Here is a 13,902-nt window from a genome sequence, read left to right as displayed (position 1 = left end):
TATGTTTAACAATGCCAAGGCTCTAGGCAACCCCAAACCAATCATGTGGCTGTTTTTGAGTTTTGCGACTACAGGAAAGGCTTACATTAAGTGGAAGAGTCTAACTAAGGAAGGTGGACTGTAAATATGTGTGTGTGTAAAGTGCCGTCAAGTCGCAGCCGACTTATGGCAACCCCTTTTTGGGATTTTCATGGCAAGAGACTAACAGAGGTAGTTTGCCAGTGCCTTCCTCTGCACAGCAACTCTTGTATTCCTTGGTGGTCTCCCATCCAAATACTAACCAGGGCTGACCCTGCTTAGCTTCTGAGATCTGACGAGGGACTGTAAATATAGTAAACAAATAAATTGATTCTGCTTTTAGTTCAACTGGGTTGGGAACCATTGCTAAATTCAGTCATATAAGTTCAGAGTTTGTAACGTTCCCTTGCTTTCAAGGCTTAGAGGTTTTCCTGTGGGCTAGCTCTGGGAATACACAATTCCCTGTAGCCTTATATATTAGTCTTTGTGGACTTTTGCACAGCTCTGTCCAAGATATGATTAGTGTTTAGGACTTGGAGAAACAATACATGAAATTTCATGGGGGCTGTTGAGTAGTTATCAAACCATGGAGGTGCTTTTTGACAATAATACAAGTGGAAGAAAAGGTAAAGGTTGCCCCTGTGCAAGCACCAGGTAATTAATGATACAAGTGAAAACAGAATTAAAAACACTGTTATGGTTCAGCCCTACTTGAATCCTGGCATTGTTCCAAGGCTCTGCTTTCCCTTGGTGTTGCTTTTAGAAGAAGAGTCTGTCTTAAAGTTGGTTAGTGTTTGTGTTCTTCTATTTATGCTAATATGAGACTTGCGGACACCGCCAGGTTTGTAATGGATGTCTCTCTTTTTGACCTCTGGAACAGGGCTTGCCAGGTCCACCTGGTCTTCTAGGACAAAGGGCAAGTACTTTCTGATGTACTTCCATATATAAAGTGTGCCTTCAATGCAGAGTTGTTGTAGCTGGACGGGACTGAAAATTGGAGCAGTCATTCCTCTTTATGCAGAAATAATGTTGTATTTAACAACCATGTGCCTGTGCTGCTCTTGACTGCAATCACCATGCGTAACCCTCATTACCATGCAGACACACAGATGTTGACTGTAAAACACAATGCAAATCCTGCAGGCCTGAGTCACATTGGAGTACATCTAAAAAGCCTTCATGCTGTGGATTACCTCTTGGGTAGACCAACCCAGCTGCCCCTGTGTGTGTTTCAGAGGAAAACTCTACCTTTTAGTTTGGGTAACTTTTTTCCTAACTGGCAAAGCTCATTTACATACACCATTGTGTTCTTTGGACCTGCAGATTGATAGAGTTCTACCAGTCCCCTGTAGCTAATTGGGAGGGTAGCCTTGGAGAAGTCCCACAAGCAAAGCACTCCTCACTCCCCAGAGCGGAGCATCTTTTGTCTTACAGGCATGCTGAACATTGTTGAGAGAAGTAAGCACGCTGAGCATCTCCTTTGCCTATAGGAGGCATACACAATGTGTAGCCTACTAAGTCAAATGAAGCCTTCCAACTATATTTTTGACTTGCCAGACACATCACAGCATCCCCTCCCCTTTTGATGTCCGACAGGCAGTAGATTTAGTAAGCCCCTAGTGAACTGCTCTATATGGCTAGTGGTCTGTATTTGGCTTACACAGGCCTGACCTACAAGGTCCTGAAAGTCTGGTTAGTCCTTCCTGTCAAAAAGCTGGCAAAGCTAAATGAAGTAGGTCTTTCTTGTTTCTTGAACTTCCTGAGATCAAGAATTTAACTGTTTCTATGCAATAATTATGTAAACACTTGAAGGAGTAACTCATTCTTAATTAATTCTGAACTAATTAGACTTTGGTGCTGGGTTCCCCCCCCCCCCCGCCACACACACACACTAATGGCATGTGAAGCCTGAAGTTGTAACGTCTGGTTTGTGGTAGATGTACTAATGAGATTGCAAGTAGGGATCAATTACAGCAAATTTCTTATAAGATGGTTGTGATGTTCATGGGCTGTCTCATCTCTCTTCCTTCATATCCTTCTTCAGGGAGAGCCTGGTGAACCTGGGACTCCGGTGAGTACTCTTCATTGAATAAGAATGTAATGTAAGAATGCCACGGTATATTTCTCTGTGTATGTGTGTGAATCGCCTTGAGGAGATTCTTCCAAGCCCACTCTTCATCTTTTTTCCTGCTTGTGTCATTCCTTGGCCAGGAGGATTTAATGTCCTGTAGAACATCCTGAGCAGAAGAGATGCTCATTTCCGTTAGTTATTTCCACACAGACTGTAATTGGGTAACTGTCAATTTTACTCTGACTAGACCTCAGCAACATCTTTCCTTGTTTGTCTTTTCTAGGCACCCAGCATCTCAGGAATTAAAGGGGACAAGGTAACTTCATGGAAACAAATCTGCTCTGTAGTAGGGATCTGCAGAATGGGCAATAGAACATACAGTGAGGGAAAAAAGTATTTGATCCCCTGCTAAATTTGCCCGTTTGCCCTCTGACGAAGAAATGACCAGTCCATAATTTTAATGGTAGGTCTATTGTAGCTGTGAGAGACAGAATAACAACAGGAAAAACCCCAGAAACCCAGAAGACAAAAGTCAGAGATTGATGTGCATTATAATGAGTGAAATAAGTATTTTATCCCTTTGCAAAAGATGACTTAGTACTTGGTGGCAAAACCCTTGTTGGCAATTACAGAGGTCAGACGTTTCTTGTAGGTGGCCACCAGGTTTGCACACATCTCAGGAGGTATTTTGGCCCTCTCCTCTTTGCAGATCCTCTCCAAGTCAGTAAGATTTTGAGGCTGATGTGTAGCTGCTCGAACCTTCAGCTCCCTCCACAGATTTTCGATGGGATTAAGGTCTGGAGACTGGCTAGGCCACTCCAGGACCTTAATGTGCTTCTTCTTGAGCCACTCCTTTGTTGCCTTGGCTGTGTGTTTTGGGTCATTGTCATGCTGGAATACCCATCCTCGACCCATTTTCAATGCCCTGGCTGAGGGAAGGAGGTGCTCACCCAAGATTTGACGATACACGGTCCCGTCCATCGTCCCTTCGATGCGGTGAAGGTGTCCTGTCCCCTTAGCAGAAAAACACCCCCAAAGCATAATATGTCCCCCTCCATGTTTGACGGTGGGGATGGTGTTCTTGGGGTCGTAGGCAGCATTCCTCCTCCTCCAAACACGGCGAGTTGAGTTGATGCCAAAGAGCTCGATTTTGGTCTCGTCTGACTACAACACTTTCACCCAGTTCTCTTCTGGGTCATTCAGATGTGCATTGGCAAACTGCAGATGGGCCTGTACATGTGCTGTCTTGAACAAGGGGACCTTGCGGGCTCTGCAAGATCTCAGTTCTTCATGGTGTAGTGTGTTACCAACTGTTTTCTTGGTGACTATGGTCCCAGCTGCCCTGAGATCATTGACAAGTTCCCCCCGTGTAGTTCTGGGCTGCTTCATCACCGTTCTTATGATCATTGCAACTCCACGAGATGAGATCTTGCATGGAGCCCCAGACCCAGGGAGGTTGACAGTTAGGGTTAGGGTTGTCACCTTCTCACCAAGCTACTTGGCAATAGTCTTGTAGCCCAGTCCAGCCTTGTGCAGTTCTACAGTCTTGTCCCTGACATCCTTGGACAGCTCTTTGGTCTTGTTCATGGTGGCTAGTTTGGAATCTGATGGATTGATTGCTTCTGTCGACAGCAGAACCCTAACCCTAACCTGGCTGGTTGATAGGGGATCAAATACTTATTTCACTCATTATAATGCACATCAATCTCTGACTTTTGTCTTCTGGGTTTCTGGGGTTTTTCCTGTTGTTATTCTGTCTCTCACAGCTACAATAAACCTACCGTTAAAATTATGGACTGGTCATTTCTTCGTCAGAGGGCAAATGGGCAAATTTAGCAGGGGATCAAATACTTTCCCCCCTCACTGTAAGTATAGCCTCATTGACTTTATATTTTCTTGGAAAAAGCTGCCTTGCGAAAAGTCTTTCAACCCTATCTTACCTCTTTTTTCTGATGGTTTTGTATTTGGGTTTTGATAGTACCTTAGCAAGCAGTAATGTTAATCTTTCATTAAAAATAGAACAAGCAGTGGTTTGGCATGCCACTATGGAGGACTGATGACATTATTCTGTTCTTTCCAGGGAGAAAGAGGTCCTGTTGGACCAGAAGGACCACCTGGACTCAGAGGAGAGCCTGGAAACAAAGGAGAGCGTGTGAGTATCTTTGATATTCAAAAGGGATGAAAACTCATTCTGGTTACAAAACTGCAGGATGTGTAGACTGTGCTTCCTTCCCCTTTGGGATTTGAGTTTCAACCAAATTGAGCTTCTTCATCACTGGAGGAGAGGGTATACTTAGATGAGTTAAGCATATTGCAAACAGGCACTCTTGAGCCTTAGCAAGTTTTAGGATTTCTATCATTGTGCCTAGAGTAAAAAAGTAGAGGTAAGGAAAATGGAGGAGGATGTAACAAGAAAAGGGCAGAAGCACAGATTAGAAGAGAGAAAAAGGCAGGAAAGGGCTTCCTCTTTCCCCCACAGACGCAAGAGACATAGAATGGTCTCCTGGAGATCTCACAGGTGCCTCAGCCATTCCTCTGAGGACTTGGAGAACTACTTGCTAAACTCCTCAGCTACAGCCAGAGGCAGGGGATCCAGAAGCATTCTATCCAGCCTCCTGATTCTGCTTCAGCCATCCCGCCCTGCTCCTTGGCCCACTGTCTTTTCAGCAGTACCTAGTCCACCACTCCCTCCCCCATAGCAGTAGCCAGTACTATAGTGGCTGCTGTAGTGCACTGCTCTGCCCCTACGCTTCATGATGAGGAGCCAGTCTTGAAATCCCATATAGACAAGTTTGTTTATACAAGATTCCAAGGGGTCTGCCACATCCTAGTCCAGCACTCTAAACATTACACCTTGCTGGCTTTCATGATCAGGTAGTACATAATGTGAAAGACGTGTGTCTGAGATGCTAGTGTGCCACTGCCATTCTGTATAGATAGTACTGACCTTGATAGACCAGTGGTCAATGTAAGGTGGCTTCCTGTGTGTTCAAGAAGACACTTTTGAACAGGACAATTTCTTTATTTGGTTACCTGCCACAGATCAAATGCTAGGACAATGCTGGATGGTAACACAGAATTTGCTCTTTACTTTTGTGACAGGGGTTGGATAGTGGTTATTTTTTGAGTGAATTGAAATTATAGAATTTTGCCATCTGTGAAGAATGGGTTTTTGCCAAGATTTTTCCTCAGATTCTATATTGGATTTCTGCTCTTTGAGATTAGTATGTAATAATAATTGAGTCCTTCCAAAGGCTGGCTGAATTTTGAACCATTTCAATAAAAATGAAACTAGTCTCAAAGTAAAGCTGTGACATCGGTGACTATGTACAGAGGAATGCGTCATATCCCTTAAAAGATCTTTATTTTAACTTGGTTTTGCTTTTCTTTTAGGGGTCTCCGGGATTAAGTCTTCCTGGCATAGCTGGTCCAAAAGGAGAGCAAGGGGACAGAGTGAGTCATATGCTCATTTCCTGGGTGTAGGACTAGGTCACCAAGTTGTTTCCTGAGAGCTGTGTTGACTTCCCTCTTTGCTCCAAGGAGCAGGGATCTGTTTGTTTGTGCTCTTTGATGGAAGGCTGGAAGGCTGGCCTGGTAGTGTTTGCTTTAGTAGCCTAACATTAGTACAGTGGTATGGCTCCCAGCCAGCAGCATATACAATTAGTAGATCATTTCCCCCTCCCCTTTTCCCTCTCTTGTAGGATGGCTCTAGGAGCCTCTGCTTTCCCTGAATAGTACAGAACAATGTTAATCATCTGTCTCTTTTCTTCTCATAACTAGGGGATTGTTGGCCTCACTGGCAAAACGGGACCAAAGGTAACTACTGTGTATTCATTGAAGGGAGCATAAGAATTGGGATTAGGGGTCCTGAACTGACTGTGTGGGCCTTGCATGGGGATGTACACTGGGGATGTGAGCTAGTTTCTATCTGCACAGATTTGTAGGAATGCAGGTTGCTCATCGTGTCCTCAAGAATATGAGATTCTGAGTCAGCGAAGCTCTGAGGCTGGGCATCTCAAGTTGGAAAGACTCAGGCTTTGGGGACATTCATTTATCTTTACATTTATATTCTCCTGGAAGTTTAGGGCACTATACATTAGAAATTCTCAATCGTTGGAGAGGAGTACACTGAAGGTGGGTTACTCCTCTCACTTGGTCCAATAGGCAAGAACACTAACAAGAACAGCAGAAACTCAAATCAGCCCATAAAAGCCCTGGGAAATTGTCCCTGGAAGTCTTAACTTGGTGCCTAAGTGAAAACAATGTTGACATCTCATGAGCATTTCTGGGAAGGTAATTTTATCAATGGGGCATCACTATTGAAAAGTCATCATTCATACTCTCAGATGACAGAGGGACTTGGAGAAAGGCCTCTGATGTAGATCCCTAAGCTGGGTAGATTCATATGGCAGTAGGTGGCCCTTCAAGTATCATGGTCCCAAGTTGTTTAGGATTTAACTGTACCTTGGGTGAAGATTTGGATAGAGACGTCTAGTCCTCCCAGGTGTGTGTATATGTATGATGATCTGTGGTTTTGACCTGAATGAAGATCTTGCTTTCTTGGGAGCACTATAATGTTCTTACCTTTGTTTCCCTTATTTAGGGTGACCCTGGAGAGCCAGGTGAGAGAGGAGAGCCAGGGAGAGCAGGGACCCCTGGACCTAGTGGTCTGCGAGGGAAAGAGGTAAGAGTGAGAAAAAGGATTGCCTTGTTATAAAAGCACAGGCTGGCAGGGCAAATGCAGTGTTGTTTACAGCAGAATGTATGCCTGTAAATGGGCAAGCCATTTGAAGATAAGGCAATTATAACCAGAATAGGCACCACGTTTACATGATTTTCAAGGATACCCTTGCATCAGAATGCTGTGGTAACATCAGCACATTACTTTTGAGAATCAGTTTCCTTTTCATGGGTTTATGTAGAAGAAAGATAGCATATGTAGGAGAAAGATAAGTAGAAGAAAGATATTATTATTTTATTTTATTTATACCTCACCCTTCCCCGGCAAGCCGGGCTCAGGGCGGCTGACAGTGTATTACCTTTGAAGGACTGTCCCATGTAATCCAATGGTGGTAAGGCAGTGGGTCAACAATTCATTGACAAACACTGCTGAGAGATCAAGTAACAACAGCACCACTGACCCACCCCAGTCCAGCTTTCTGTGGAGATTGTCTGTGAGGGCGACCAGCACGGTGTCTGTCCCACGGCCAGGCCGGAAGCCAGACTGAAACTGATCCAGAGCTGATGTGTCCTCCAAGAAACCTGCAGCTGCTCTGCTACATATACTACATTGTCATCTGTAGGACTGGCAGTCTTCAAGCAGCAGCTGGACGAACACTTGTCAGGGATGCTGTAGGCTGATCCTGCATTAAGCAGGGGGTTGGACTAGATGGCCTGTATGGCCCCTTTCAGCTCTATAATTCTGTGATGATATAAAGAAAATTTGTAGCATGTAGATTTCTTTTGGGATTCTGACTTGTTGCATAAGATCCTGACATGCTGCATAAAATTTCACTGGGTATATGGGTATTTAGAGAGAGATTTGAAGCACTTTAACTTAAAACAGAGGGCTGGCTGTGGTTGAATGTTGAGGGTAACAAGAATGATGATTAATTCACCACTGTGGATTATTTGCTTCTAGGGTGAAAAGGGTGACAGAGGTGAAGAAGGGACTCCAGTAAGTGACAGCCTGTCAGTTTGTTCCCTCAGATGTTCTTTCTTTTAATAACCAGTCTCATTTATCTTTTTCTTACTCAAGGGTGAGCCAGGTGCACCTGGCAAGCTTGGAGAAAGAGGTCCAAGGGTAAGTAGAGTGGGAGCATCACCCCAAAATTTATATATGAAGTGAGGACAGGAACTCAGAATAGCTATGGGGAATATCTTAAGGGTCTTGTAAGCACAGAGATAGGTAGTATGGAGTGAGATGGTTCATTAGTATGTCCGTTATCATCCCCTGATTGTTGTCTCAAACAATACCTTGAATCTGCAGAATGGCTAGTGTGGAATTTTCCTTCCTTTACAACTTTTGCCTAGGCTTGGCATGAAATGTTAGTACTGATTGGTGTTCCCAGGGAGAGGGGCCTATAATGTGACCATCCATATACTGACCATCCTTGTTTTGGGGCACTCCTGGAAAATGTTGCTTTCCTGTCAGTAAGGACAGTATACTCCCTACCTTCGTTGAGTTAGAGCCCCCATCTTGCTAGAAGGTCTGTAGGTGTAACCACCTCCATCCCAGTTTAGCCATTTCCATAAGTCTTCACCCCAGGATTGGCCTATGTAGAACTGGTACGTGATAGCAATTTCTGTTTTTACCATAGGGTCTGCCAGGAAACCGAGGGCTCCCTGGCGAGAAGGGGGACCAGGGGGACCCTGGTGAAGATGGAAGAAATGTAAGAGAACATTTCTTTTCCCCCATCTCTGTTGCAGCACCAGCTACCAACCCTTGTCTTTACCATCTTGTTTTTTCCTCTTGCAGGGTAGCCCTGGAACACCAGGCTCAAAGGGTGACCGAGGGGATCCTGTAAGTAGCAGTGTTATTTGTCCCAGTTTGCTTGGATCGTTTTCCTGCTGAGAGCTGTTCTCACCCAGTCTAACTCACACCGGGTGGGATCTTGCCTCAAAGACTTAGGTCATACTGCAGTTTTAGATGAGAATGCACAGCTGAAAGTAAACACTGAATTTCAATGCAGCAGGTTGTTTCCCAACCACGCCCTTCATTGCATGACAGACTTGAGAATACTCAAAACCTCCCAATAGAGCCTGTACTGGGGCTGACTTTAATTCATGGCACTCCTCATTCAATCTGTTTCTTTGTGTACGTATTAGAATGCAGGTTTGCCTTTGCCCCAAGCTCTTCACCTATACATGTTCTTATTGTTCTGCTTAGTTTAGTGCTCTCCATTACTATCTATTGCATTCACATCCCAAGGACTCTTGTCCCAGTTCTCTACACTTTACTGACAGGGTTGTGTTTGCCAGTAGAGCATTAAATATTCTTTCTGCTGATTCTGGATTTGACATCTAGACTCTAGGAAAGCAGTAAATCTTCAGAATCCCTAACAGTGCCGGGTAGAGGTGTTTGGATGTCGTCTTCATATTGTGTGTATTGAGGACATTGCCTTCTGTTAGCAAGTTTACAGTGTTTCTCTTTGGTCTTGAATGAGATGGATCCAAGATGGTATTAAATCAGTTAAAATTTGCCTTTCATCCTTCCCTCCCTCCCTACAGGGGCAGCCGGGGCCACCAGGCCAGACAGTAAGTTCCATATTTTACTCCCCAGTCCTGCTACCATTTTTATTACTTTGATTCTATAAAAGTCTGACTTGCTGTTTCTATCCCTCCCCCCTCTTTCTGCTCTGCAGGTCAGTGTTGGAGCTGGAGTAATGGGACAGAAAGGCGAGAAGGTAATCATGCTGTAGGATTCCTGCATCTACTCAATGGGGGCTGTTGGAGTACTGGAATCCCTGAACCAGAAGTGTTCTTGTGAGCACAGCAGCACTCTTTGCAACATAAGGGTGGTTGAGAGAAGTCACTCAGCACATACTTCAGAAATAGTTTGTGTTAGGAGTTAGTTCATGAGAAGCTGTTTTCTAACTAGTCACTAACTAGTCACTTAACTGTTTCCCTTCCAGGGAGACCCAGGAGACTCTGGAGAAGATGGGATGAAAGGTGTGAGAGGAGAAACTGGATTACCTGGCCAGCCTGGAGAACGAGTGGGTACCATTTTGTTGGATTATAGGAGGGCAAAAATGGGATTCAGAGAGACACCAAATAAAGTCTAGAGAACTGTAAAGTCGAGTACAGGTAGGCACTGGAACAGAGCAAGTTGAATGTAGGGGACAGGTGTTTGAAATTTAATTTTTTTATTTTGTGTTATGTTATTACTATAGTTTATTTATGTTTTTTTTCTGAATATCAACTTGAGTAACCTATGGATAGAAAGGAGTCAACAAAAACAATAATAATCATACTGATGCCTTGCCGTTGAAAATGCATAGCAATAGCAGAAGCCTTCAGGGGAAGGTGGCTTGCTAGAGAGAACAATAGATATGGAAGGGAATATACAAGAAGTGTTCTGTCATGCTGTAAAGATGGGGATGGATAAAGGAATTGCTGGGATGGAAAGAACATACATGGGGAAAGTTTTTGTATTTTGATTACAAAGCATAACACAACAGTGAGGAGATCAGATGGCCTAAACATGGGATAAGAATGTCGGCATGGGAAGCAGGGACCAGCCATTCCCTCCTCATATTCCTGTTGCAGAGACCTCTTTCTTCTTCTTGCAGGGAATTGAAGGCCCCAGAGGTCCCCCTGGAGTTCGTGTAAGTCTTTTAATGCCTGCCTTGGAAGGGAGCAAAATGCCCCGCTTCACCTGTGATTCCTGGAGACTCTTGTGTCAAGATATGCATTTGTAAATTAGTTATGTGCTCATCTGTTCTACTTTGCAGGGTGACCCTGGAGACCGAGGCCCTGTAGGAGAAAAGGTAAGAGAGTTCTGGACTTCTGTCACATGTCAAAGGAGGTTGTGGAAGGAAGGGTAGTACTGTGGCAAGGACCATAGAAGCCTTGTGAATTTCTACACAGGCCTGTGCGTGAGTAACAATTTACCCCATGTAAGTGCAAGATGTGAGGCAGGATTTGGCATCCTGTGGAACTTTTGCTTCCTACTGAGACAAACGTCTACTTTATGAGATCGCAGAATGCTAAGCAAATGAAGGGGAGGACATGGAATGCTGGGAAAGAGCAAAAGAGATACTGTCAGTTGTTAACAGTTGAAGAAGAAGGAGCTGAAGAGAGTGGAGGGGAATGAGAAGATGGAGAAAGGGAAAAGTGGAGAGGACATCAGGAAACAGAGGAAGAGTGGTTGTGAAACAGCTGGGCTGGTAGACTGAAAGGAACTTCCTTTGTCAAGGACTGCTATTCAGTGTTTTTGTTTATTAGTTTAATCCATAGTTTAAGAAATATTGTTAGGCCTCAAATAAAATTGATTGCCAGTCTGCCTCTACTTATCTGTCATCAAGGACTGTGATCATGATTAGATAAAGGTGACCCTGGTAGATTTACTGGAGAGTCTGTTTTCCCTTGCATCGAGAGACCAAGTCTGGAAACACTGTCCTCTAAAGGGACATAATTTCTACATTAAGACTGGGTGAGCGGCTGCTTGGCAGCGGGACGGGAGGGGTGAACTCTAAGAGAAAGAGAAGACGCTGAGGCTTTTTCCCCTGAGGGAGTGGAGGATTTCTGAGGAAGAAGGAGTTCTAGAGAAGAAAAATCTGTGGAGCAGTCAGAAGGGCAGTTGGTAGAAGAGTGGCCATCTTCTGGTGATCCACAGTTTTTATGGGATATCTGCTGCTGCTATGCTGAAAGAATGGTTACTCAGAATCTTTGAAAAGAGAGACCTCATCAAGCACTCTGAACTGTCTGTGTCAGTGAGAGAGAGCCCAGAGAGGCTGGAATCCTGAAATGTAAACCCTACTGCATAACACGGGACTTACTTCTGAGTAGACCAGGTTGCTCCCTAAGGGACTTAATTCTCCTTTAACCTGACTTTCACACTACTCAATATATTTGATTATTGACACTGGTTTTTCCCCCTAAACTCCAACTTCTATACCCCGTGCTTTCCTCATCTTTAAATATAAGTTGTTCGTTTAAGTGTTGTTCAGAGTTTGACTGTGACCACTAACCTGGTCCTTTTAAGGATAAAACGGTTATACAAGGATTCAGGAAAGTTGGTGAAAATTAGGAAAAATTCATAATGAATCAGTGAGATCTATGAAACTGTGACACTCCCATTCCCTAACATTACATGATATGGGCAAGCCCAGAAGAGGTGAGAGGTGTACTTGGATTCTTCTAGTCCAGAAGAGGTGACAGGTCGACTCGAATTCTCCTAGTTGAGAAATGGATCAATTACTTGTCTTACCCCTGATGGGGACTGTGGATTTGTCAGAGGAGGTACAGGACTTAGTCTTTACAGTGGATTTTGGAATTTGCACTCTGCTCTGCTGTCCAACTCCCAAGTGATCCATCAGACATAGAGCTCAAATGATTCACCCACCTTTCAAATCTCTTTTAGGGTGATCGAGGCCCTCCAGGACTGGATGGTCGGAATGGGATAGATGGAAAACCTGGGCAAATTGGGCCTGCAGGACAAAGGGTAAGTGTAAGGCTTGGTTAAAGACCCAGTAAACAGGTGAACGGTAAACAAGTACGGTTAGATCATGATGTCACTTCTTTAGAATGAACTGTTCAGAGGAGCTATTGCCAAGATATTGCACATACTGATTTCTGCACTTATTTTACTTATTTATTAGTGTCCATAATGATGGTTGTTGCTCTTTTGGTCGCAAAGAATAAAAAAATACAAAATAGGTCAAATGATGATAGCATTTATGAGAGCAAGTTAGGTTGGTGTAAGAATATGCATGCTTTGATTTTCATTGAACGTTGTGACAGTGAACCCTGTGCAAAGTTAATCTAATTTAAGTCCATTCAATTCAGCGAGGTGACAAGGACCTCTTAATGGAATATTGACATTATCGAATATCTCATGCTGACTGGTTCTACCTAAAAATTCCTGTTTTGATTTTGCTTCTTATGGCATGAATTCATGCCACTTTGGTTACTCATATTGGTTTGTCTTTGTAATATAAGTCCATTTTTCAATGCTATTTCCACACCAGTAAATCAGCTTTGTATTATATTATAAACCTATGTATAAATGACATTACATTCAATGCATTAAAGTTGCATACACATATAAATTGATAAAAAGAAAAAAAAATCATCTGTACCGACAATGAAAATGCGTGGAACAAAACTATTGGAATATAAGGGATGCGCTAGTGATCCATCTAGTCCAGCATTCTGAATCACTCAGCAGGCAGCCACTGCATCGCCCAAACCCCACCCAGCTAGGAACGGCATGGTGACAGTCCCCATACCTGGTGGGAACCTTCTCTTTCCCCCCAGGCCATGGAGCCATCCTACCCAGCAGGCAGAACAGCTTCAAGCAGGCTGAGGGGGCACCCAAGGATGCCATCAGCTGGCAGCACTGGCTGTCAGAATCCTAGTAATGGCCAGCGGCGTCAGGCTGGCTGGCTGGTGAGGGAGGAGTGGAGTGCATGCCTGTAGACACAGAGGTCTGGTGGCCGTGGGGGAGGAGCTTGCCTTTGGAGCCATGCTGCTTAACTGAGCATTCTGGATAATCCAGTGCTGGATAAACTATAATCCTGTCTTTAATAATAATTTCTGCTAATTTACCCAGAACAGATATTAGGCTAAGTGGCATAAAGTGGAAACCAAAAAAAAAAAATGTTCAGTGATGTTCTGTGAAAACTTGTAAATTTTCAGACTTCTGCACAAGGCTAACTTAGTTTGAATCAGGCCACCATTTGACCTTGTTCTGTTATCTCTTAAAAAGGAGTTAAACATTTGTTCCTTGTGCGTCCTTATGTAGTTCTAAATAATTCTTCTGTCTTGGTCACATGTTGAGCTTTTTTGAAATCTGATTCAGCGTCTATGGCAAGAAAGGAGTTTTGATTCTCTGATATCACAGTCAGCGTTTTGTGTCTCGTAGATGCAGAAGAAGCTGGGGAGGGTTTCAACCAGGATTAGTTATGGCATATAAATGACAATGATATGGATAATTCTTGCTCGCAAGCCGGCTTTAGGCGCCTTAAGATTCCAGGCAGGAAAGATTGAAATGGCAGAATTTCACTCATATTGGATCCTGAGCCCTCTGGACTCTACAGCTGTCCTGCTTCCATTAGGGTTCACCTACCCATAATTGTTCCCTGATACCA

General features: G+C 43.8%; 1 protein-coding gene across 1 annotated transcript in view; it reads left to right on the top strand.

Annotated features, from left to right (window-relative positions):
• COL7A1 (collagen type VII alpha 1 chain) overlaps positions 1 to 13,902 on the top strand; it is a 102,021-nt gene that overhangs the window by 60,056 nt on the left and 28,063 nt on the right. The window contains exons 45-61 of the mRNA XM_056861735.1: positions 899 to 934; positions 2,063 to 2,089; positions 2,373 to 2,405; positions 4,170 to 4,241; positions 5,483 to 5,542; positions 5,870 to 5,905; positions 6,693 to 6,773; positions 7,731 to 7,766; positions 7,848 to 7,892; positions 8,410 to 8,481; positions 8,568 to 8,612; positions 9,320 to 9,346; positions 9,454 to 9,495; positions 9,724 to 9,804; positions 10,381 to 10,416; positions 10,543 to 10,578; positions 12,174 to 12,254. Coding sequence (XP_056717713.1) covers positions 899 to 934; positions 2,063 to 2,089; positions 2,373 to 2,405; positions 4,170 to 4,241; positions 5,483 to 5,542; positions 5,870 to 5,905; positions 6,693 to 6,773; positions 7,731 to 7,766; positions 7,848 to 7,892; positions 8,410 to 8,481; positions 8,568 to 8,612; positions 9,320 to 9,346; positions 9,454 to 9,495; positions 9,724 to 9,804; positions 10,381 to 10,416; positions 10,543 to 10,578; positions 12,174 to 12,254 — 846 coding nt within the window. The remainder of the gene's footprint in view (positions 1 to 898; positions 935 to 2,062; positions 2,090 to 2,372; positions 2,406 to 4,169; positions 4,242 to 5,482; positions 5,543 to 5,869; positions 5,906 to 6,692; positions 6,774 to 7,730; positions 7,767 to 7,847; positions 7,893 to 8,409; positions 8,482 to 8,567; positions 8,613 to 9,319; positions 9,347 to 9,453; positions 9,496 to 9,723; positions 9,805 to 10,380; positions 10,417 to 10,542; positions 10,579 to 12,173; positions 12,255 to 13,902) is intronic.

This window comes from Euleptes europaea, chromosome 1, assembly GCF_029931775.1.
Source record: "Euleptes europaea isolate rEulEur1 chromosome 1, rEulEur1.hap1, whole genome shotgun sequence".
In the NCBI taxonomy this organism is placed as follows: Eukaryota; Metazoa; Chordata; class Lepidosauria; order Squamata; family Sphaerodactylidae; genus Euleptes; species Euleptes europaea.
Note: the sequence above shows the minus strand (reverse complement) of the source record. Positions and strands in the feature narration are given on the sequence as shown.